The following is a 23,378-nucleotide window of genomic DNA, read 5'->3' on the forward strand; positions in this document are numbered from 1 at the left end:
TTACTGAGCCATGTGGAAAGGGACAGGGTGATAATGACCTTAAGGTAAAGGACCCCTTTCCTAGAAGGCTGAATAATGCTCCAGCAGCTGTACTTGCATCTTGAACACTGAATTTTTTGTTGATATTTTTTGTTGTTATGTTTCAATTCTTCAGGTCAGGATAACTGATACTCCTAACTTAAAAGAAGATACAATAGGTCCTTTGGCATCTCTTCAGAAGGACGAATTCAACAATTCCGTATATTAGAACACAGAAATTTGTAGGTAAGCTTTTTGAGATGCTAATATATGGGTGTGCAAAGAGGGAGCAAGTGAAAAATTTTAGCAGGCTGTTTGATTAATTCTAGTGGACTGATGCTATCAACTAATCTCCAGCACTCATTAGTCTGAAGATAGCTGTCTGGAGAATTTTTGGCCTTAGGTCCTGTTCCAGGGTCCCTCAGAGTAACTCTGAAAATTACCGGGAGAGATATCAATGGCTTGACCTGCTTTTAGTTATTTTCCTGTATCTCCCTAAGATGCTTACTTGAAGGAAAATATTTTTGCCCTTGTATTTACTGTCAAAGACTGTATTGTCCATTACTTCTCTAAAATGCTTGCCCTGCAGTACTTCAGTTAATCCATTAAGTGGCTGCTTTTGTCATCCATCCTCCGCTCTGGTTTACAAGTGTCTCTAACCACAGTAGTTCATTCCAGTGGTTTCACTTCAGAGCAAGGGAGAGAGAATAAAATCTAACAAAAAGAATCTGTCTCAAATGATGCTATGAACATTTCTTTCTAAAGGGTTGGCTTTATATTTGGACCTAGTGGGCAAATTTTAGAACTTATTGACTAACTTTCAATAAAGCCTTTTTCCCATAAAAGAAAATGCTGCTTCATTAAAACCTAAGTGTTCTGTACAGTCTTTTAAGTATGGCTAATACTTCAGCCAGAAACTTTCTCAGGTCAAATTTCTGAGACTTTCTAGAACAGCAAGCAAACTAGTGATCTGAGTATTCACCTGGAAAATGAAAGACCCGGGGTCCAGTCCCTGCTCTGAAGCAGGCAGAGCAGGGGTTTGGGCCTGGGTCCCCTACATCCCATTTAAGTGCTAAGCTTCTAAACTGCCGGCTATCCTCCTCCACTCCCCTCCCAAAATCCCCAAAAACTGTTTTAAATGTTCTTGGATTTGTTCCACATTGGAACAATTGTGAAAACATTGAGATTTCAAAAAAAAAAACCCTATAATTCTAGTTTTCTGGCCAGCCCTAGAAAGTTTTCCTAAAAGTACCAATCCAGCCAAGCTAAACAACAGGCAAAAGACACTGATGCCCTCCAGGTAGGAGAATCTGCCTTCCAAATTGTGTTAAAAGTGGTTAAAGTTTATGGGTTCCTTAGGTAGACACAGCTTTCTGAGAGATCACAGATTCATAGCCCAGGCAGTATCAGTCACATAAACCTAAGGCTTTCTTGGGGAATGACACCTGGACCACTCTCTCCCTCTCTTGCATACATCAAACTGGGAAATGTAGCAGTGAAGCTTTTCCTGCAATTCCATGCTTGGCACGTGACAGTGAGAATGTGTGGGCAAGGCATGCTCAGAAGCATCCCTCTCAGTGAGCAAACTGCAAGAGCAATGTAGATGTCTCCTTAATCCTAGATGCAGAGGAACAGTAATAACTGGACATGTACAAGTCCATGGGGCCAGATGCAATGCATCCCAAGGTGCTGAGGGAGTTGGTTGATGTGATTGCAGAGCCACTGGCTGTTATCTTTGAAAACTTGTGGCAATTGGGAGAGGTCTGGACAATTAAGGGCAAATATTAGTGACCATCTTTAAGAAAAGGAAGAAGGAAGATCTAGGGAACTACAGATCAGTCAAGCTCACCTCAGTCCCTGGAAAAATCATGGAGCAAATCCTCAAGAAATCCTTTTCTAAGCACTTAAAGGAGAAGAAAGTGATCATGAACAGTCAGCATGGATTCACCAAGGGCAAGTCATGTCTGACCAAACATATGAAATCTTCATATTTTCCCAAGCAGGAAGGAACTGTGACCACCTGAAACCTGAGATCCTGCTCCTGCTTTTGTTTCAAGGTAATCTGCATCATCACAGATTCTCACAGGAGGCAAGAGGCTTCATACCAGCTATGAACTGACTGCCCAGATGAGTTTTCCATCTATTTACTCCTCTGTGAAATCCTATGAAATATAAACTTTTATTTCTACCCAAGAGAACTCTTACAATCTTCTCTCCAATGCCTTATGAAGGGTGTTTTTGCCCAAAAGCTTGCAATTAAAGAATTCTCGTGCACTGGGCAACAGCAGGCTGCCCGGTGCAGCAAGCGGGGGGGGCACAGCTGCTGCTGCCACGGCACAGCCCCAGTGGGTGAGCCCAGACCCGTCGCAGGGCCCAGGCTGGCAGTGGGGCAGGTTACAAGCTGGTGCTGAGCACGGGGTGGGGGGGGAAAGTGGCCCCTCCCCTGCCCCGTGGCTGGCACCCTGTGCTGCAGCCACTTGCAGCCCACATGAGGCTGCCTATGCCTGCTCAGGACAGCCCCGCGCTGACTGTGAGCAGCTTCAGAAGGGAGCATGACCATGGGGCAGGTGAGGGGCTTTTCCCCCATGCTCTATACCAGCTCATCCCCTGCCCTTCCTCCCCTCCCTTACCTGAGCTTCCCGAGCCAGTGCAGCCACATGGTCCCTGGCCAGAAGCCCCTCCTGGGGCTTCCAGCTGGGGGGCAGGGCTGGGGGGGCCCTGCTGAAGAAGCCTTCCAGGGCTTCCCCTGGGTCCTGCTGCCCTTGGTTCCTGTCATCTTTGACAGGAAGCAAGGACAGATACATTTTAATTTTCTAAATTTTTTTAGGGGCCCCGCAGGCCAGATAGAATGGCTCGTGGGCCGCATTCAGCCTGTGGGCCATATTTTGCCCACCTCTAGGTTAAACTGTTCTTAGTGATGACAGATGACAGGACAATGAGCAATGTTCTCAAGTTGCAACAAGGGAGGTTTAGGTTGGATATTAGGAAAACCTTTCACACTAGGAGGGTGTTAAAGCACTGGGTTACCTAGAGAGGTGGTGGAATCTCCATCCTTGGAGATTTTTAAGGCCCAACTTTAGAAAGCCCTGGCTGGAATGATCTAGTTGGGAGTGGTCCTGCTTTGAAAAGCGGGTTGAACTAAATGATCTCCTGAGGGCCCTTCCAACTGTAATTTTCTATGAGTCTATGAACTAGCAGAGACCTTCCACTTACAGACAGAACAGCAGCAGAGACTGGGGCAAGAAGAATGGTATCTGTTCTTGGCCTTGCTCTACATCCACCAAGTATATGGAACAGCAGACTTTCTGGTATATCTCATGCAGGAGTTTGAATCCATACAGCCACTTGAGACACTGAGTTTAACTGACAGGCACTGATACAACTCCTTTAGTGCCTGTGAATGCTTCTGAGCTGTTTGGGCAAGGGAAAGCTGAAGTAGGACTGCTGCTTGTGACACTGACACATGCAGAAATAGAAGGCCATGGAGCAACTTACACAAGTTCTGGTGAGGCAAATCAGCAGCTGAGGCTGGAAGCCAGAACAGGTAAGTCAAAGTAGTTGCTAAGCCCAGCCATGTGAAGGGAGAAACACAGTAGACAGTGTTTGTTATAGGAGGGATTTCAGTTCAGGGAAGAGATTTGGGGCAAATAAGGACGCTTCATGTTTTACCATAAATTTTCCATGAAGCCAGAATACTTGCAAACTCCTGGCAAGTTAGAGAGAGGACTATTCCTTCCGCAAAGGCGAAAAGAATAAACAACTCCAAAGACAAACTGCTAGTTCAGTAGATTATTTAGTCTACACACTATACTTTGGGAAGCAGGAGGCCTGGAAACTACCTGTTGCTTCAACCAGAAGGCAGATGGAAATGAGGAACCTGAACTTCGCTAACACCTATATACTTCCAGTAGCTATGGAGCTGAGGAAATCCAGCAATGGTGAATAGCAATTGATATGGGAGATAAAAATAAATGCCTTCAAAGTGTTGTTTGGAAACAGATTGCTCTGTGAAAACCTTTTAAATGGCGCTGTTTGACTCCTTAATAACATAATTTTAAAGTGTTATAAAGAGTAATCCATTTCCTATCGACTCTCTGAGAACCACCATTTTTGTAGCTTGTTTTGCCCTTGTCACATCACATGAGTTTGACAGATTGGCACCTGAGATTGGTCTTAATGGACTCTTGATAGAGGAGCTGATGCTCAGATTCAGAATACCACCAATAATTTATAATGCTTAAGATGAAAAACAAAACCAGGAAATTAACAAAAGTGCCTTTTATGTCACATAACAGAGGATGGTGCTTTTCCCTGCAGTACTGCCTGCATTCTTCTGTAAAGTAAATACATTCTAGAACACTACAGAGCTAGGAATCCTGCTGCTAAAAAGGATTCTGCCAGTTCAGAATTGCAAACATTTGAAATGTCTACAGCAACACCACAGTGTTGCAACATTTCTTAAATATATACATTTCTTCCTTTTCTGCACTCTCCCCTATGCCTTAGGACTCTACATGTAGCTGAGATGAAGGGTCCTTTGAGTATGAGGTAGGGCAACATGGGGCCTAGGTGCTAGGGATTGCCAGGGTCATTGATAACTCTTCCTGTGCCAGGAGTGCACAGGAAGGGGACTCTTGATGGAGATACACTGGTGCCCAACATTGGAAGCAGCAGGATCTTATACAAGATCTCCTGGAAAAAGACCATGAAGCACCCCTCTATCTCCAACTCATGTGTGTACTGCCAGCTGGATGGTGACCTGGCAGCAGAAGCACTACATGTGGCAGAAGCTGGGGTATCAGACCCCACCAGGAAAGTGGTACCTAGAGAAAACACCTTCCCCAGGCTGAGTAAGGGGACCATGAGGGCCACACTGAGGAGGAAGGGAGGCACCACCCTGGTTTTCTCACAGTTTGAGAGGGACATAAATGCTCCCCCCAGGGATCTCTTTATCTCCTACCTCTTGGGCAGCAGTCTCTGTGGCAAAGAAAATCATCACCTTTCCATACATTTCAGAGTCCACCATAATCGTTGAGGCTCCTAGAACTAAAGCCACACATAAGGTTCTACATGAAGAGTGGTAGGGACTAGATGGCAGCATACTGATAATGTTGAGGAAGGGTCCTTGACTGCCCAGGGGGGTGTGGACAGAAACAGTAGAGGGGTCAAGTGGAGTGGCTACAGGTTTTCCCGCAGTTGCCTTGGGCAGCTCTAGTGAGCAGTGGAGCCTACAGAGATGGGGAAAAGCAGGATGGGTAGGGCAGGCATATCTGGTTGGGGTTTAGTGTTTGTCACAGGCCTTTTGCCCTTCCCACCCACTGTATAGGAGGCAGAAGCAGAGAAGCCCTTACCTTCACCCTGCTTTGGGATGTGCTGTGGAAAACGGAGGGGTGGTGTAAGACTGGACAGAGGTATCCCACTTCGCTCCATTTTGCTATCTCCTGCCCCATTTTCTAGTGGTGGTAATGGATTGCAATACCTGAACTATCACTAAACGCTGTTTTGTTTGCTAATTTCCTACATGTTTTATATGGTGTTGGTATACCTTGGTGGATGTCGCCCAGATCAAAGAAAGAAGGAAACTGAATCCTACTTTGGATAACTGGAGCTGGCAAGCATCATAGCCCAGCCTCTGGCACGGATCTTGAAAACTCCTGGTGCTCTGGTGTAGTGCCCGAAGACTGGAAGAAGGCCAATGTGGTGCCTATCTTCAAGAAAGGGAGGAAAGTGGATCCGGCAACCTATAGGCCCATCAGCCTGATTTCTATCCCGTGGAAGATCTTAGAAAAGTTTATTAAAGAGGCCATCTTTAATGGACTGGCCGATGCCAACATCCTAAGGGATAGCCAGCACGGGTTTGTTGTGGGTAGGTCTTGCTTGACAAATCTAATTTCCTTCTACAACCAGGTGACCTATCACCTGCACAAGGGAGAAGAGATTGATGTCATATATCTTGACTTCAAAAAAGTCTTTGATTTGGTATCCCATGATCACCTCTTGGCAAAACTGGCCAATTGTGGCCTTGGGTCCACCACGAGCCGCTGGCTGGGAAATTGGCTCCATGGTCGGACCCAGAGGGTAGTAATTGATGGAAGTCAATCATCATGGTGCCCTGTGACCAGTGCGGTCCCCCAAGACTCTGTCTTTAGACCCATATTGTTCAACATCTTCATTAATGATGTGGACACTGGAGTTAGAAGCGGACTGGCCAAGTTCACCAATGACACCAAACTTTGGGGCAAAGCATCCACACCAGAAGACAGGGGGGCGATCCAGGCTGACCTGGAGAGGTTCAGCAAATGGGTGGACAAGAACCTGATGGTGTTTAACACCAAAAAATGCAAGGTTCTCCACCTTGGGAGGAAAAACCTGCAGCATGCTTATAGGCTCAGAAGTGCTACACTGGCTAGCACTACGGAAGAAAGAGACTTGGGGGTCGTCATTGACCACAAGATGAACATGAGCCTGCAATGCGATGCTGCGGCTAGTAAAGTGACCAAAACGCTGGCTTGCATCCATAGATGCTTCTCAAGCAAATCCCAGGATGTCATTCTCCCCTTGCACTCGGCCTTGGTGAGGCCACATCTGGAGTACTGCATCCAGTTTGGGCTCCACAATTCAAAAAGGATGTGGAGAAGCTTGAGAGAGTACAGAGAAGAGCCATGCGCATGATCAGAGGTCAGGAAAACAGACCTTACGATGACAGGCTGAGAGCCATGGGGCTCTTTAGCCTGGAAAAGCGCAGGATCAGGGGTGATCTGATGGCCACCTATAAGTTTACCGGGGTGACCACGAGTATCTGGGGGAACTTTTGTTCACCAGAGCGCCACAAGGGATGATGAGGTCTAACGGTTATAAACTACTGCAAGACCATTTCAGGCTGGACATAAGGAAGAATTTCTTTACTGTCCGAGCCCCCAAGGTCTGGAACAGCCTGCCATCGGAGGTGGTTCAAGCACCTACATTAAACACCTTCAAGAGTAAATTGGATGCTTATCTTGCTGGGATCCTATGACCCCAGCTGACTTCCTGGCCTTTGGGCAGGGGGCTGGACTCGATGATCTTCTGTGGTCCCTTCCAGCCCTAATGTCTATGAAATCTATTAAATCTATGAAACAGAATGAGAAATTGTACTTCTGAAGGCATTCCTGTCTATGCCAGCCCCGGGAAGCATACAGGAGACTGAGATATGCCTCAGTGAATTCTTTGTTAGCAATATTTTGTTCCTGTTTAGTTACTGAGTAAAAAAAGGGCACAACTTTATGTTTAGAAAAAATGGCATAATCTGTCAACTGGAAGAAATCTGCGTCAACACTCACTTCCCAAAGCACTCTGTGGCTTCTCTGGAGATTGGATACAGACAGAAATAGTGATAGCCAATCAAGAATTTTTCAGCAAAATCTTTGTGTTCATAAAGAAGGGCTTTTTTTTTTTTAATTTCAACAACAAAAAATTATGAAAGTTTTTAAAAACTGTTCAAATATCATATGCTGACATTTTAAATGAAAAATTCTATTTTACAATTCAAAATTACTGTATATTTTGAAATGTAGGTTCATTTATTGAAAGACAAAAAAAAGTTTATCTGAAAGGAACTGTTCAAAAATTAATTAGAAGACAAATTTCAGGTGGCCTATTCTGAATTTGTTTCACCTTCAAGCTCATGAAAATTGACAAGATTTTGACTATTGCCCTCATTTTGGCAGAAAAAAAATTAGCAATCTCAGAAATCATCTCAAAGTGGAAAAGCCATTCCTTGCCTATGTCAGACTTTGGAGGAGGGGGCACACAGGCTCTGTTCACCACTTACTTTCCGAGGTCCCTTATTATAATAGGAAACACATTTCTCAAATTAAAAACATGCCAACCTGGGACACCTGAAAATGTGATGGTCACTACCTTGGCCAACCCCGAGAACTCAACTGATGACTACAAAGCCAGAAGGATTCTTTCCATTTTTATTTTTTATTAATCAGATCTTAAAAATTACAATATTTTAAGAACAAACTCTTATCTAAAGGCTATTCGAATCATATGCAGATATGCCACATGCACACACAGATCAGCAGTATGGTTTAAATCCTCTGACCTTTAAATCCTTAGTTTAGACCAGCGTTTCCCAACCAGCATGCCACAGCACACTGGTGTACCATCAGGCATGTGCAGGTGTGCCACGGTATTTTTGGCTGGAGCCAAACCCCCTGCCTGCTGCTGCTGTAGGCACAGACAGATGGGGAGTGTGGCCCCAGCCCAAAATGCCATCCAGCTGGTTGCATGCCACCCATCCCCATCAGCATCTGGCTGGCTGTGCACTACCCCCTCCCCCCATCGGTATCCAGATGGCCACGTGCCACCGCCCCGGTCGGTGTCCGGCTGGCTGCGCACCACCCCCCGCCTCCCACTTCGTGTCTGGCATGCCACAGTGCTTTTTTGTTTAGGTAAGTGTGCCATGGGATGAAAAAGGTTGGGAAACACTGGTTCAGACCATTACTTCTAGGACTACAGGAGTAGTTGTCAGTTTCTGCAGCGCAACCCCCTTCAGGAAGACTTGATTCACTTTCCTAGTGAATTTCTCATATAATAAGAAGTAAAATTCTAGTGGTCAGAAATCAGAGATTCTATCCCTTACCCTGGGAGAGGAATGTAGTTTGCAAGAGTATCAGATAATAATCAAAACTGATTTAGTCACTCTGAAAGAAAGTATAATGTAGTGGACAAGACAAGGGTTTGCCATGTTAGACGTACTGCTTTTCAGTAAATCTAGGCAATTATTTTCTCCCCAAAACATATTTCTGGTCACCTGAAAACTATCTGCAAAGTTGGCCTCAAGTCATCTAATAGTTTTAGGGAAAGATTTTTAAAAAATGCCAGAGGAGGAGGAATGGAAGCAGTGATGCCAGTGGTTGGATTGCTCTGTTAACTGGGAAAGCAGGAGACCTAGAGGAAGAGCAAGCAGGAGGAAGCAGCAGGGGAGATGCTCTCATACTTCCTGAGAAATCAGGGCAATCAACTAGTTACCTCAGGTGTCTGTACACAAATGCACGAAGCCTGGGAAACAAACAGGAAGAATTGGAAGTCCTTGCACAGTCACAGAACTATGACATAATAGAAATAACAAAGACTTGGTGGGACAGCTCACATTACTAGAACACTGTCATAGATGGGTAGAAACTGTTCAGGAAGGACAGGCAGGGGAGAAGAAGAGGAGGAGGAGTAGCACTGTATGTAAAAGAGCTGTATGATTGCTCAGAGCTCCTGTATGAACCTGGAAATAGGCCTGTTAAGAGTCTCTGGGTTAGGGTAAGATGACAAGGGAAGTCCATTCCAGCCCATAGGAAAGGTAGTATCATAGTGCTTAGGGTCAGAAGGGACCCAAACAGATTATCAGGTCTGACCCCCTGCCCTGGGCAGGAACGGGTACTGGGGTCATATCACCCCAGCCAAATATTTATCCAGCCTTCTCTGGAAGACCCCCAAGGTAGGAGAGAGTACCACCTCATTTGGGAGACCATTCCAGAGCCTGGCAGCCCTAACTGTAAAGTAATGTCTCCTGATGTCCAACCTGAACCTTCTAACAATTTGTGGCTATTATTCCTAGTAACCCCAGGTGGTACCTGGGGGAACAAAGCCTCCCCCAATTCCTGCTGGTCCCCCATGGTGAGTTTGTAAACAGCCACCAGATCCCCTCTCAGCCTTCTCTTGTGGAGACTGAATAGGTTCAGGCTCTTTAGCCTTGCTTCATAGGGCCTGCCCCACTGCCCCTTGACCATGAGAGTGGCCCTCTTCTGAACCCTCTCAATGCTAGCCACATCCCTCTTGAAGTGCAGCGCCTAGAACTGGATGCAGTACTCCAACTGTGACCTGACCAATGCCACATAGAAGGGAAGGATCACCTCCCTGGACCTGCTTGTGATGCATTTGTAGATGCACAACAAGGTGTGGTTAGTCTTACTGACTGCTTCCTCTCACTGGCAGCTCATGTTTATCCTGGAGTCAACAATGACTCCAAAATCCCTTTCTGACACCATGTTGACAAGAAGGGTGTTCCCCAGCCTATAGGTGTGTTGCTGGTTCCTTCTCCTTAGATGCAGCACTTTGCACTTGTCTACATAGTAAAAGGGCTCAGCAACCCCATTGGCTCAACAGGGAACTCATGGACCTCCTACATCTAAAAAGAGAAGCTTATAAAAGATGGAAGACAGGAAACACCACTAAGGAGTATTCCGCACAGGTCTGCACCTGTATGGAGCAAACTAGGAAAGTCAAGGCTGTAACTGACCTCCATCTGGCAACATGAATCAAGGACAATAAAAGGTCCTTCTTCAGACACGTTGGAAGTAAAAAAAAATGAGGGAGTCATTGGACCCCTGCTAAACTAAATGGGGCAGCTGACAACTGACACCCCGGAAAAAGCCAATCTGCTTCATGATTACTTTGCTCCGGTCTTTCACCAGCCCAAAGGGACCACCCTGCCTAACAAGATGCAGGATGACCAGGGTGAGAGTGAAGATATGCCCCCCATTGGCATAAATCTTGTGAGGGAACACCTTGAGAGGCTGGACACCCACAAATCAGCTGGTCCAGATAGATTGCACCCAAAAGTCCTAAAGGAAATGGCTGACATCATAGCCCAGCCACTGGCAAGGATATTCAAGAACTTGTGGTGCTCAGGCGAAGCACCTGAAGACTGGAAGAGGGCCAATGTGGTACCTATCTTCAAGAAAGGTAGGAAGGAAGAGCCCGGAAACTATAAGCCAATCAGTTTGACCTCAAGCCCTGGAAAGATCTTGGGAAAAAAAAAAATCAAAGAAGCCATTAACAACAGGCTAACAGAAGGCAACATGCTGAGGAATAGCCAACAAGGCTTTGTTGTGGGTAGGTCTTGCCTGACCAATCTCATTTCCTTCTGTGACCATGTGATGCATCACCTGGACAAAGGGCAAGAGGTTGATATCATACATTGGACTTAAAAAAAGCATTTTACCTCGTGTTCCATGATGTCCTCATGGACAACTGTGGCCTTGACTACGCTACAGTCCAATGGCTGGGGAACCGGATGTGAGATTGGACCCAGAGAGTGTTAGCTGACGAAACTGAATCAACATGGCACTCAGTGACCAGTGGTGTCTCCCAAGGCTCCATTCTCAGACCTATACTCTTCAACGTCTTTATAAATGATCTGGACTCTGATGTCAGAAGTGGACTGGCTAAGTTCGCTGATGACACCAAACTATAGGTAAGAGTGTCCACACTTGAGGATAGGCTGGTGATCCAGACTGACCTCAATAGGCTTGCAACGTGAGCGGATGAAAATCTGATGGCATTCAATACAGAGAAATGCAAGGTGCTCCACCTCGGGGGGGGGGGGGAACTCGCATCACACTTATAGGCTCAACAGGCTCAACAGCACCATGACCAAAGAGACTTGGGGGTCACGATTGACCACAAGATGAATATGAGCCCCCAATGCAATAACACAGTCAGCAAAGTGAAAACTCTGGCTTGCATTTACCTAGGCATCTCAAACAAGACCCAGGAAGTCATCCCCCCATTATATTTGGCCTTGATGAGGCCACACCTGGAGTACTGCATCCAATTCTGGGCTCCACAATTCAGAAAAGATGTGGAGAAGCTTGAGAGAGTTCAGAGGAGAGCCACATGCATGATCAAAGGGCAAGAGAGCAGGCCTTATGAAGTGAGGCTGAGAGCCATGGGACTCTTTAGCCTGAAGAAGCGTAGGTCCAGGGGTGACTTGGTAGCAGCCTATAAGTACATAAGAGGTGTGCATCAGGTTCTGGGGGAATGCTTGTTCACCAGAGCAACCCCAAGAGAAGACAAGGACCAAAGGTCACAAACTTCTGCAAGACCATTTTAGGCTGGACATAAGGAAAAACTTCTTCACTGTCCAAGTCTCCAAGGCCTGGAATAGACTTCCCCCAGAGGTGGTGCAAGCACCTGCTCTGGACAATTTCAAGAAACATTTTGGTGCATATATTGCTGGGATCCTTTGACCCTAACTGATTTCCTGTCCTTGGGCAGGGGATTGAACCCAATGATTCTATGAGGTTCCTTCCAGCCCTAATGTCTATGAAATCTACAAGAGAGCAATAAGGGTGATGTCATGGTGGGGGTCTGCTATAGACCACTAGACCAGGAGGAAGTAAGAGGTAGATGAGGTTTTCTTCAAGTAGCTAGGAAAAGTTTCCTGATCACAGGCTCTGGTTCTCATGGGGGACTTCAATCACCCTGACATCTGCTGAGAGGGCAGTACAGCAGTGCGCAGGCAATCCAGGAAGTTTTTAGAGAATATTGGGAACAACTTCCTCATGCAAGTGCTGGAACAGCCAACTAGGGGCCATGCCCTTCTTGATCTACTGCTCACAAACAGGATGAATTGGTGGAGAATGTAGTATGGGTGGCAATTTGGGCAGCAGTGACCATGAGATGATAGAGCTAAAGATCCTGAGGAAAGGAAGGATGAAGACCAGCAGAATAAGGACCCTAGAATTCAGAAAAGCAGACTTCAACTCGTTCAAAAAATTCATGGCCAGGATCCCTTGGGAAGCCAATCAGGAGGGAGAGGAGTCCAGGAGAACTGGTTGTACATAAAGAAGCCTTACTGAGGACTGCAGGAACAAACCATCCCAATGAGCAGGAAGACTAACAAGTATAGCAGAAGACCAGCTTGGCTTAGCAAGGAACTTCAGTAAACTAAAATCACAAAAAGGAAACTTATAAGGAGTTGAAACTTGGACAAATAACTAGGGAAGAATATAACAGCATTGCTCAGGCATGCAGGGATAAAATCAAGAAGGCCAAAGCAAAATTGGAGTTGCAGCTAGCAAAACATGTGAAGGGTAACAAGAAGGGTTTCTACAAGTATGGCGGTAGCAAGAGGAGGATCAGGAAAAGTGTGGGTCTCTCACTTAATAGGTGAGGCAACCTTGTGACGGAGGATGCAGAAAAGGCTGAAGGTGCTCAATGCCTTTTATGCCTCAGTCTTCACAGGCAATTGTGCCAGGCAGCAGAGTCTGAGGAGGAGGTGAGCAACCCTCAGTGGTGAAAGAACTGGTTAGGAACTATTTAGAAAAGATGGATGTGTACAAGTCCATGGGGCTGGATGGGATGCACCCGAGGGTGCTGAAGGAGTTGACGTGCCTGCAGAGCCATTGGCCATCATCTTTAAAAACTCGTGGCGATCAGGAGAGGTCCCAGATGATTGGAAAAGGGCAAACATAGTGCCCATATTTAAGAAAGGGAAAAAGGAGGATCCAGGGACAACACACCAGTCAGCCTCATCTCAGTCCCTAGAAAAAGCATGGAGAAGATCCTCAAGGAATCCATTTCTAAGCGCTTGGAGGAGAAAAAGATGATTAGGAACAGGCAGGTGTGAAATCCTCTCCACTTGATAGGGTACATTCGGAGGTCACTCCTCCCAGGGTTAGCCCAAGTAACAGGGCTCCTGCTTGAGTCCCTGTTACAATGATATAACTAGTACTTGTGGATGCAAGGAGGCCAGTAGATGTGGTATATCTCAAGTTTAGCAAGGTTTTTGATACAGTCTCCCACAACATGCTTTCAGGCAAGCTAAGGAAATATGAGCTAGATGAATGGACTGCAAGGTGGATAGAAAACTGGCTGGAGTATCAGGCTCAGAGAATAGTAATCAATGGCTTGATGTCTAGTTGGCAGCCAGTATCAAGTGGAGTACTCCAGAGGTTGGTCTTGGGGCCAGTTTTGTTCAATGTCTTCATTAACAACCTGGAAGACGGCATAGAGTGCACCCTCAACAAGTTTGCAGATGACATCAAGCTGGGGGGAGTAGTAGATATGCTGGAGGGTAGGGCTGTTGCCAGTAGGTCAAAGGAAATTATTATTCCCCTCTATTCAGCACTAGGGAGGCCACATACTATATTCAGTTTTAAACCCCCACACTACAGAAAGCATATGGCCAAAATGGCAAGAGTCCAGTGAAGGGCAACAAAAATGGTTCAGGGGCTGAGGCACAGGACTTCTGAGGACAGGCTGAGGGAACTGGGCTCATTTAGTCTACAGAAGACTGAGAGGGGATTTAATAGCAGCCTTCAACTACCTGAAAGGAGAGTTCAAAAGAGAATGGAGCTAGGCTGTTCTCAGTCATAGCAGATGACAGAACAAGGAGCAATGGTCTCAAGTTGCAGTAAGGGAAGTTTAGGTTGGATATTAAGAAGACAGTAAAACACTGTACCAGGTTATCCAGAGAGGTGGTGGAATCTCCATCCTTGGAAGTTTTCAAGACCCAGCTAGGCAAAGCTTTGGCTGGGATGATCTAGTTGGGGATAGTTCTGCTTTGAGCAGGGAGTTGAACTAAATGACCTCCTGAGATCCCTTCAGACTCTAATTTTCTATAATTCTATTATTCTAACATAGTGGTAAGGGCACTCTTCTGGTAAATGGATGTGGCTACAAAACTCATCAGGCAAAGAGGGAATTGAACCATCATTTTCTACATCCTCAGCAAGTGTCAAAACCACCAGACAATTAGTTAAAGAGGGAACCAACACCATGACCACTTCGACTATGAATCTTGCCCTTCATTCCCTCTGTTTTTCTTCCAAGCAAACAAAAGCTGAACGATTTTGTTGTTGTCCAAACTTATTGAGAGGGAGGGGGGGCATTTCCAATATCTTGTGGGTCCACCAATCCCCTAAATCAGAGGCAGGCAAAATATGGCCCATGGACCATTCTATCCAGCCCGTGGGGCCCCTACAAAGTTTACAAGATAAATATTAATCTGTTCCAGGTTCCCTGTCAAAGCTGACAGGAGCCAGGGGCAGTAGGACCCAGGGGAAGCCACCAGGAGTCAGGAGAAAGGCCAGCACAGCCCCGCCCTCCCCCCACCTACCCAGAAGTCTCTGCCTGCCAGAGCTTTCCCTGCACATGGCTGCTCCAGCACCATGTGGCCCCAGCTGCATCACTGGACTGCAGGAGCAGGGGTGTGCTGGTACCCTGGGGCCAGGAGAGGAAGGGGGCATTGTGTGCGTGTGTCCATGCAATTAGGGAGGAGGAGACAGAGAGAGCAATGAGGGAAGGAGGGGGGAGAGAGAGAGAGAAAGCAAGAGTGAGTGAGTGAGTGAGTGTGTGGGGTGAACAAAGCATACTGTGCATGTGTGTATGCATGTGTGTGTAGTGAACAAAGCAGTGCGTGCGTGCGTGCACGATGAAGGAGGGAGAGGGAGAGAGTGCTTGTATTCATAAGGTGAGTCCTACAAGCACCCCCCACAAACCCCCACACCCTCACATATCCACACACACCCACATGCTCCCTCCCCCATACCCACACCCCACACACCTATGCACCCCCACAAACCCCCCCATACACCCTACTCACATACCCACAGCCCCCCACAAACCCATACCCACCCCCTCATGTGACCCACACCCCCACAGTATACAAGAGTAAGACTTCATTTTAAGCTATTGTGCAATCACCTCTATGTACATCACACAAACGCATGTAAATCAGGACAAAAATATTTTTTGAAATCAAAATTAATGAATGTTGTAGATGTTTGATTTTTAGAATATAATTTGGTGTTTTTCTGGTTCTTAGATGGCAAAATCCCTTGCTTCCGGTGGCAAAGTTCGGAGGTTAGAGGGAGGGTCTTCTGGTCCCAAGATGGCGACCAGGGGGCATGGCACCTGTCAAGGGGCGGGGCTACCCATGCGGTCCTTGACAGCTTGCCAAAACTCGGTAAGCAACCCTCCGCCCAAAATAATTGCCCACCCTGGCCTATAGTGACCCTACATAAGTTCTCTGCCAATATATTCAAAATTGGGGGTTAGGGAGAGTATTCCGAAGCTCCTTAAAGTAGAGGTCAGATGTGAATTCCTGGCTGCTGTTCTGGAACTTCATGGAACTCTCTCCTATGCTACAGGGAGGTCTAAACAAAGGAAGAAGTCAGTTTTTCTCTTCTTCTTCCTCCCATAAGTGAACAACAGCATTCACACCATAGCAGATCTGTAATCAAATAAGGTCTTTTCCACTTGAAGCATATCACTCCCTTATGGCCAAAAAGTTATTAAATCAGTATAAATAAAGACTGCTAGATACAACTAACATGCTATAGAGCAGCACATGAAGAAAATCAATATAAATATTTTTTACAACCCTCAGACTGTTTGAAATTTCTAGTAAAAGGGATGCAAGGAAAAGTGAGATAATCAGTGACACTTGTTAGGCAAGGTGATTTGAGACATTTTCCAGGAAAAAAATCATTTTTCATCAAACCATGCACTTCAAATAAGGCTCAAAGTTTACAGTCTGTGTTGTGTTTTGCCATTTCAGTAACATTTCTGCAACGTAAAAAGGTTTAATGTTTCAGTTAAGCTGAATGCTGTGACACAACCTTAACTATCCTGAACCTACCATTTCACCAGAATAAAATGAAACATATTGCAACCCTTGTAGCTATTTAAATCAAAAAGAAATTAACTTCCACAGATCTCCTGTTTAAAGATGAATGCATCCATAAGTCACAACAGAGAACTTCAATTAACTCCATTTGGGTCCATCAGTCATACTTCAAACACAACAGATAAAAGGCCAATATCCTTCCATTATAAAATATCATTACAAATACTGACAGCAATATTTTTCTTCATTATTCCTGTTCGCCCACTTCATCTACAAAGAGCTGTTTTTGGTCACAATTCTACAATTATTCATACCAAGAATTTTACAAGTAAATCCAGTAGTGAGACTATTTTCCTACACAAGCAGCTACCACAAAGATAAACAGAAATGAAATATATAGTCAATTGCTTTATACAACAGAACAATTTCCATATTATGCATGAAATCAAATAGGAAATCAAACTTTTTGGAAAACAAATGTATCAAGATGTTAAACATTTAATGGCAGTAGAAACAATGAGTTGTAGATCACTGAACAGCATCAGCAAGTAAACATGCATATTTTATCTGGAGTCAAAGAATTACGTATCCATTACCACCATTTTCATTGTTAACGTCTAGGCTGATCATAAGGAAATCAAGGACATTCATCTGGGACATCTGGGATACTGCCTTTCTCCCCTCCCACCCCCCACGCTCTCATAAGTTGGCAGGGATGGTCCAGTGTGCCAGGCAGGCAACAGTAACAGCCTGTCCACCAGCAGGGTGCTCCATGCCTCTCTGACTCCTGGCCAGACTGTGCCCTGTGCCCCTGCGTTTCCACCATTGTTGCACATTACCCTTAGATGATACAAAGGGCAGGAAGCCAAGGAGCATTGGAGGAGCTACAGGTATGTCAGTGGGAACAGGAAGTGGGAAGCTGGGGCAAGCAGGGGCAGTGCAGGCCTAATCTGGACAGGTGGGGGCAGCACAGACCTAGTCCAGGCAGGCAGAGGCAGCCCAGGCCCAATCCTGGAGCAGAAGAGCCTATACAGGACAGCCAGGCGGACTTGGTGACTCCTTGCCACACCCCTGCTTGCCAACTCTTTAGCAGGTCAAAGCTGTGCACCTTTAGAGAAGGTATTAACCCTTAACATGCAACTGCTTACACCACATGCTAACTTTAATATTTCCTAACCTTCCTTAAGAGTTAACATGTACTAACTGTCACGTGTAACTACACCGCTGAAGTGGTTACTCTAGGGCATGAGAACCCCTTGGGCTGAATTCAGATTTTATATATAAACTTGTGAAAAACCCTGAAAGTAAGATCAGGATTGTGTCTCTGAGTCAGCCTTGGTATTCTGCCATACCAATCATTTTGTTAACTAACTTTGATTGCTATTAAATGCTAGTATCACAGAACACTGGCATTACAATGAAAAGTTGTTAGAAAAGTAGTCCTGATTATCTAATATTATGAGACAGAAGAATTAAATTGATTACCTGACTTTGCAATTCACTCTGTTGCTTTAGGCGAAGGTTTTCAGGCGTATCAGCCACTGTAGTGAAGGATTGCTTTGGATAGTGTCTAGAAAAAGAATCACAAAGTCAAACAGAATATATGTAGATATACTAAAGAAATTAAATAAATCCATATGCTCTTTGCCACTCTAGTTCAATTTACAACTCCGTTTAAAAGTAAAAGTAGTTACTGCAAACAGTTATAGTAAAAATATTTTAGTCCTACATTGCACAAAAGATACGGATAGATTTGCATAATTAATCTGGAATCCATTTATATCCAGCATAGGCTCTCTCTGCATAGAATGATTTGTATAAGGTTTATTTTGCATACTATAAAATAAAACAGTCTGTTTTTAATTTTGTTTTGGATATTGTTAAACTGAATTAGAATCAAGATAAGATGCCTTAAAATAGAAATACTGTACAGAATAACAAAGTCATTAAATTAAATAAGTCATTATGTTTAGAATTCATAGGTATTTTGAATACAAACTATACTAGTGCTGAAATCTAGATGATTTACTGTGGTTACAATGACATTCCAGGTACAGAAAGGTCAGACCTTTTAATGTTAATCATGTCAACACACTGCTGTATGTAAAAGGAAATTATATCTAGACCAAAGGCTGCATTGGGAAAAAAAACTCCACACTGAAGGTTACTTTGTATCCGTCCTTCAATTGAAATTTCACACCTCTTCAAAGTACATTTGTTATTTTTTATGTACTTTCACAGACACCTTCAATACTCAAGACGTTTCATTTTATGTGGTTTTATCCTAAGTCTCTCTGTTGTCAGTTACAATATAATTTATATTATATGAAAGACTGGAAACAAAACTATCTGCAGGTTAGCACAATATTTGCTTACGAAGCATCTGTAAAGGGGGAAAAAATTATTCTAACAAACTTCTAGCCCAGGGGTGGGCAAAATATGGCCCATGGGCCAGATCCAGCCTGCAAGGCCATATAGAAAATGTACATTTATCTGCTCCCAGCTGCCTGTCAAAGATTTCATAGATTTCATAGACATTAGGGCTGGAAGGGACCTTGGAACATCATCAAGTCCAGCCCCCTGCCCCAGGGGCAGGAAGTCAGCAGGGGTCATAGGATCCCAGCAAGATAAACATCCAAATTTCTCCTGAAGGCGTTCAAAGTAGGTGCTTGAACCACAGTCTATTCCAAACCTTGGGGGTTCGGACAGTAAAGAAGTTCTTCCTTATGTCCAGCCTGAAACGGTCATGGAGGAGGTTGTGACCATTCATCTTGTCATCCTTTGGGGGTGCTCTGGTGAACAGATGTTCCCCCAGATCCTGGTGAGCACCCCTGATAAATTTACAGGTGGCCACCAGATCACCCCTGAGTCTGCGCTTTTCCAGGCTGAAGAGTCCCATAGCTCTCAGCCTCTCATCATAAGGTCTGTTTTCCTGACCTCTGATCATGCATCTGGCTCTTTTCTGGACTCTCTCAAGCTTCTCCACATTCTTTTTGAATTGTGGAGCCCAAAACTGGACACAGTACTAGAGCTGCAGCCTCACCAAGCCAGAGTACAACAGGAGAATGACGTCCTGGGATTTGCTTGAGAAGCATCTATGGATGCAAGCCAGCGTTTTGCTTGCTTTACTAGCTGCAGCATCACACTGAAGGCTCATGTTCATCTTGTGGTCAATCATGACCCCCAAGTCCCTTTCACCCATACTGCTAGCCAGCATAGCACTGCCGAGCCTATAAGAATGCTGCAGGTTTTTCTTCCCAAGGTGGAGAACCTTGCATTTTTTGGTGTTAAACACCATCAGGTTCTCATCCACCCATTTCCTGATCCTGTCAAGGTCAACCTGGATCACCCTCCTGTCCTCAGGTGTGGACGCTTTACTCCAAAGTTTGGTATCGTCAGTGAACTTGGCCAGTCTGCTTCTGACGCCAATGTCCACATCATTAATGAAGATGTTGAATAGTATAGACCCAAAGACAGACCCTTGAAGGACCCCACTGGTCACAGAGCACCATGACGATTGACTTCCATCAACCACCACCCTCTGGGTCCTACCGCGGTGCCGCTTCCCCGGCCAGCAGATTGTGGTGAGGCCGAGGCTGCAGTTAGCTAGTTTTGCTAAGAGGTGATCATGGGATACCAGATTGAAGACTTTTTTGAAGTCAAGATATATGACATCAATCTCTTCTCCCTTGACCAGGTGATAGGACGCCTGGTCATAGAAGGAAATAAGATTGGTCAAGCAAGACCTACCCACAACAAACCTGTGCTGGCTAGCCATCAGCCAGTCTATTAAGAATGGCCTCCTTAATAATCTTTTCTAAAACCTTCCCCGGGACAGAGGTCAGGTCCTATAATTTGCCAAATCCACTTTGCTCCCTTTCTTGAAGATAGGCATCACATTGGCCTTCTTCCAATCTTCGGGCACTTCACTGGAGCACCAGGAGTTCTTGAAGATCCATTCCAGGGGCTGAGCTATGATGCTCACCAGCTCCTTGCGTACCCTGGGGTGTAGATTATCAGGGCCAGCTGACTTGAAGGTATCCAGCCTCTCAAGGTGTTCCTTCACAAGGTCAGCATTGATGGAGGGTAAGGAATCTCCCTCACCCAGGCCTTCCTGTCCCGTAACAGGCGTGGGCATCCCTTGGGACTGGTGAAAGCAAGTTGGCTTTTTCAGGGGCGTCAGTTGTCCCATCAGGCTTAGCAGAGGTCCAATATTGCCCTTGCTTTTCCTCTGGCTCCCCACATATCTAAAAAAGGACTTTATTGTCCTTGATACTTGTAGCCAGCCTTGGCTTTCCTGGTTTGGGCTCTACAGGTCTGGACCAGTGCAGAATGTTCCTCCTTGGAGGTGGATCCCATCTTCCATCCTTTGTAGGTCTTTCTTTTTAGATGCAGGAGGTCCGCTAGTTCTCTGCATAGCCAAGGGAGCTGATGTGCCCTTTTGCTGCCTTTCCTCCAAGATGGGATAAACTTAGCTTGTGCATCCAGGATCGCTCCCTTGAGGAGCAACCACTCATCCTGAATTCCCCTCCCCTTTGGGTCATGGTCCTTTAGGGCCTCACTGACAAGCCTCCTAAGCTTGTCAAAGTCAGCTTTCCTGAAGTCAAGGACTTCTGTATTGCTGACTGACTCGCCAGCTTTACAGCGGATGGTGAAGGTGATCAGCTCGCGATCAATGTCACGCAGCTTCCCTTCTATCATTAGGTTGCTGATTAGGTCATCGCCCATTACCAGTACCAGGTCGAGCAACGCTTTACCTCTTATCAACCCATAGACTTCCTGCATCAGATAGAGCTCATCCACACATGAGAGAAAGCTTTGCGACCGCTTGGATCTGGCTGAGCGCTCTTCCCACAAGATGTCAGGGTAGTTGAAGTCTCCCATGACAACCATGCACCGGGAGCATGCGGCTTCAGCCAATTCTCTGGTGAACTCCTGGTCAAGCTCTTAATCCTGGGTGGGAGGTCTGGAGTAGACTCCCACAATTGTGCCCCCTGTGCTGTGTTCCCCATGGATTTTAACCCAGAAGGTCTCCAGTCATCCACCCTGGTCACCAATGTCAGCTTGCAGGGACAAGTAGCTTTCTTTGACATAGAGAGCTACACCCCCACCCCTTTTGTCCACTTGATCTTTCCTGTACGGGGTACAGCCGTCTATACCTGTGGCCCAGTCATGGGTGGAGTCCCACCAGGTCTCTGTTATCCCTATGACATCATAATTATTTGTGTTAAGCAGGAGGACAAGTTCGTCCTGTTCATTCCCAAGCTCCTGGCATTTGTGTACAGGCATGCAAGTGTCCTTTTGGGTTCCCTTGCTTTGCCTACAGATCATTCCAGGGTTGGGGCAGGGGTGGGCTCCCTTAAGTGCCTTGGCCTTCTGGCTTTGCAAGGGTTGCTCAGCGGGCCAGCAGTCACAGTAGTCCCCCTATCCCCCTGCAGGCTTAGTTTAAAACCCGGTGGAGCAGGTCAGCCAGTCTGGCTGAGAAAAGCCTCCTCCCCAGTAGAGAGAGGTAGAGGCCATCCCTTCCCAGAAGTTCACTGCTTCTCTCACCAAAGGCCACACAGTGGTCATGGAAGCCAAAGCTTTCCCGATGACACCAGCACCACAGTCTTTGGTTTTACTACCTCGATCCTCCTCTCCCTCCTCAGCCCGTAGCACAAAACTGGAAGGATTGAGGAAAACACCAGCTGCTCCCCCAACCCCTTAAGCCCCGCTCCCAAATCCCTGTAGTGCTTCATGACCTGGCTGGGATTTGTCATTTGTGTCCACATGGGTAAGGAGCATAGGGTAGTGGTCAGTGGGCCAGAGGAGCTTAGAGTTCTTCTATGCAATGTCTCAGATATGGGCTCCTGGGAAGCAGCAGACTTCCCAGGCTAAGGGGTCGGGGTGGCAGATTGCCCCCTCAGAATGGAGTCTCCCATGACAAACACTTTGCATTTTGTCTTAGGGAGAGTGGGGGCGGTAGCTACAGTTGAGCCTGTGTTGCCTACAGGAGCTGGCAGCTTAGCAGGCTCTGCTGGGGCTGCAAGAGGTTCATACCTGTTGCAAAGCTCCAGCAGGGCAGGGACCTTGGTGAGGCGGGCCTTTGGGCCCCTGGCCACATTGGTCCAACCCTCTGGCTAGACAGAATGGGAGGTCCCTGAGTTCTCCCTTGTCCTTGAAGGCGACTGTGGTCTACCCTCTGCCTCCAGGGGGAGATGACGACAGGACCCAGGGGCAGTGGGACCCAGGGGGAGCCAGCAGGAGCCAGCAACAAGGCAGTCTGGCCCTGCCCCACCCCCCACCCCCAACCGAAAGTCTCTGCCTGCTGCAGCTTTGGGCCTGCTCCAGCATCATGTGGCTACATCAATGGACCGCAGGAGTACGGGGCCCATGCCGGTACCCCAAAGCCAGGAGAGAGATGGGGTAGTAGTATATATGCATGTGTGTGTGTGCATGTGTGTGTGTGCGTGAGAGAGAGAGAGAGAGAGAGAGAGAGAGAGAGAGAGAGAGGGGGGGGGCTGTATGCATGTGCGTGTGTGCATGAACATGCATGTGCAGTGAGGGTGGGGAAGAAAAAGAGCGAGAGAGAGAGAGAGAGAGAAAGAGTGTGTGTGTGTATTCATATGGTAAGTCCCACACGCACACTCCACCACACACATACACCCACACCCCCGCTCACACTACCATACATGCAGACCCCACACCCACTCATACACCCCAGCCACCCTTCCCCCACAAAGTCCCCCACAAACCCTCTGGCTGGAGGGTTCCCCCACAAAACCCCATACCCATCCACACCCCACATATCCACACACACACCCACATGCTCCCTCACCCCACACTTACACTCCCACACCCTCTCCCACACCCCACATACCCACACACTAACAGCCCCCCACCCCTCCACAATATACAAGAGTAAGACTTCATTTTCAGCTATTGTGCAGTCACCTCTGTGTACACTACACAAACGCATGTAAAT

General features: G+C 46.4%; 1 protein-coding gene across 2 annotated transcripts in view; it reads right to left on the reverse strand.

Moving 5' to 3' along the window:
• Positions 1-23,378, reverse strand: part of NEBL (nebulette) — a 486,921-nt gene that overhangs the window by 299,338 nt on the left and 164,205 nt on the right. For both annotated transcript variants that reach the window (XM_059729062.1, XM_014608963.3), the window contains exon 3: positions 17,900-17,984. In XM_059729062.1, coding sequence (XP_059585045.1) covers positions 17,900-17,984 — 85 coding nt within the window. The remainder of the gene's footprint in view (positions 1-17,899; positions 17,985-23,378) is intronic.

Source organism: Alligator mississippiensis, chromosome 5, assembly GCF_030867095.1.
Source record: "Alligator mississippiensis isolate rAllMis1 chromosome 5, rAllMis1, whole genome shotgun sequence".
In the NCBI taxonomy this organism is placed as follows: domain Eukaryota; kingdom Metazoa; phylum Chordata; order Crocodylia; family Alligatoridae; genus Alligator; species Alligator mississippiensis.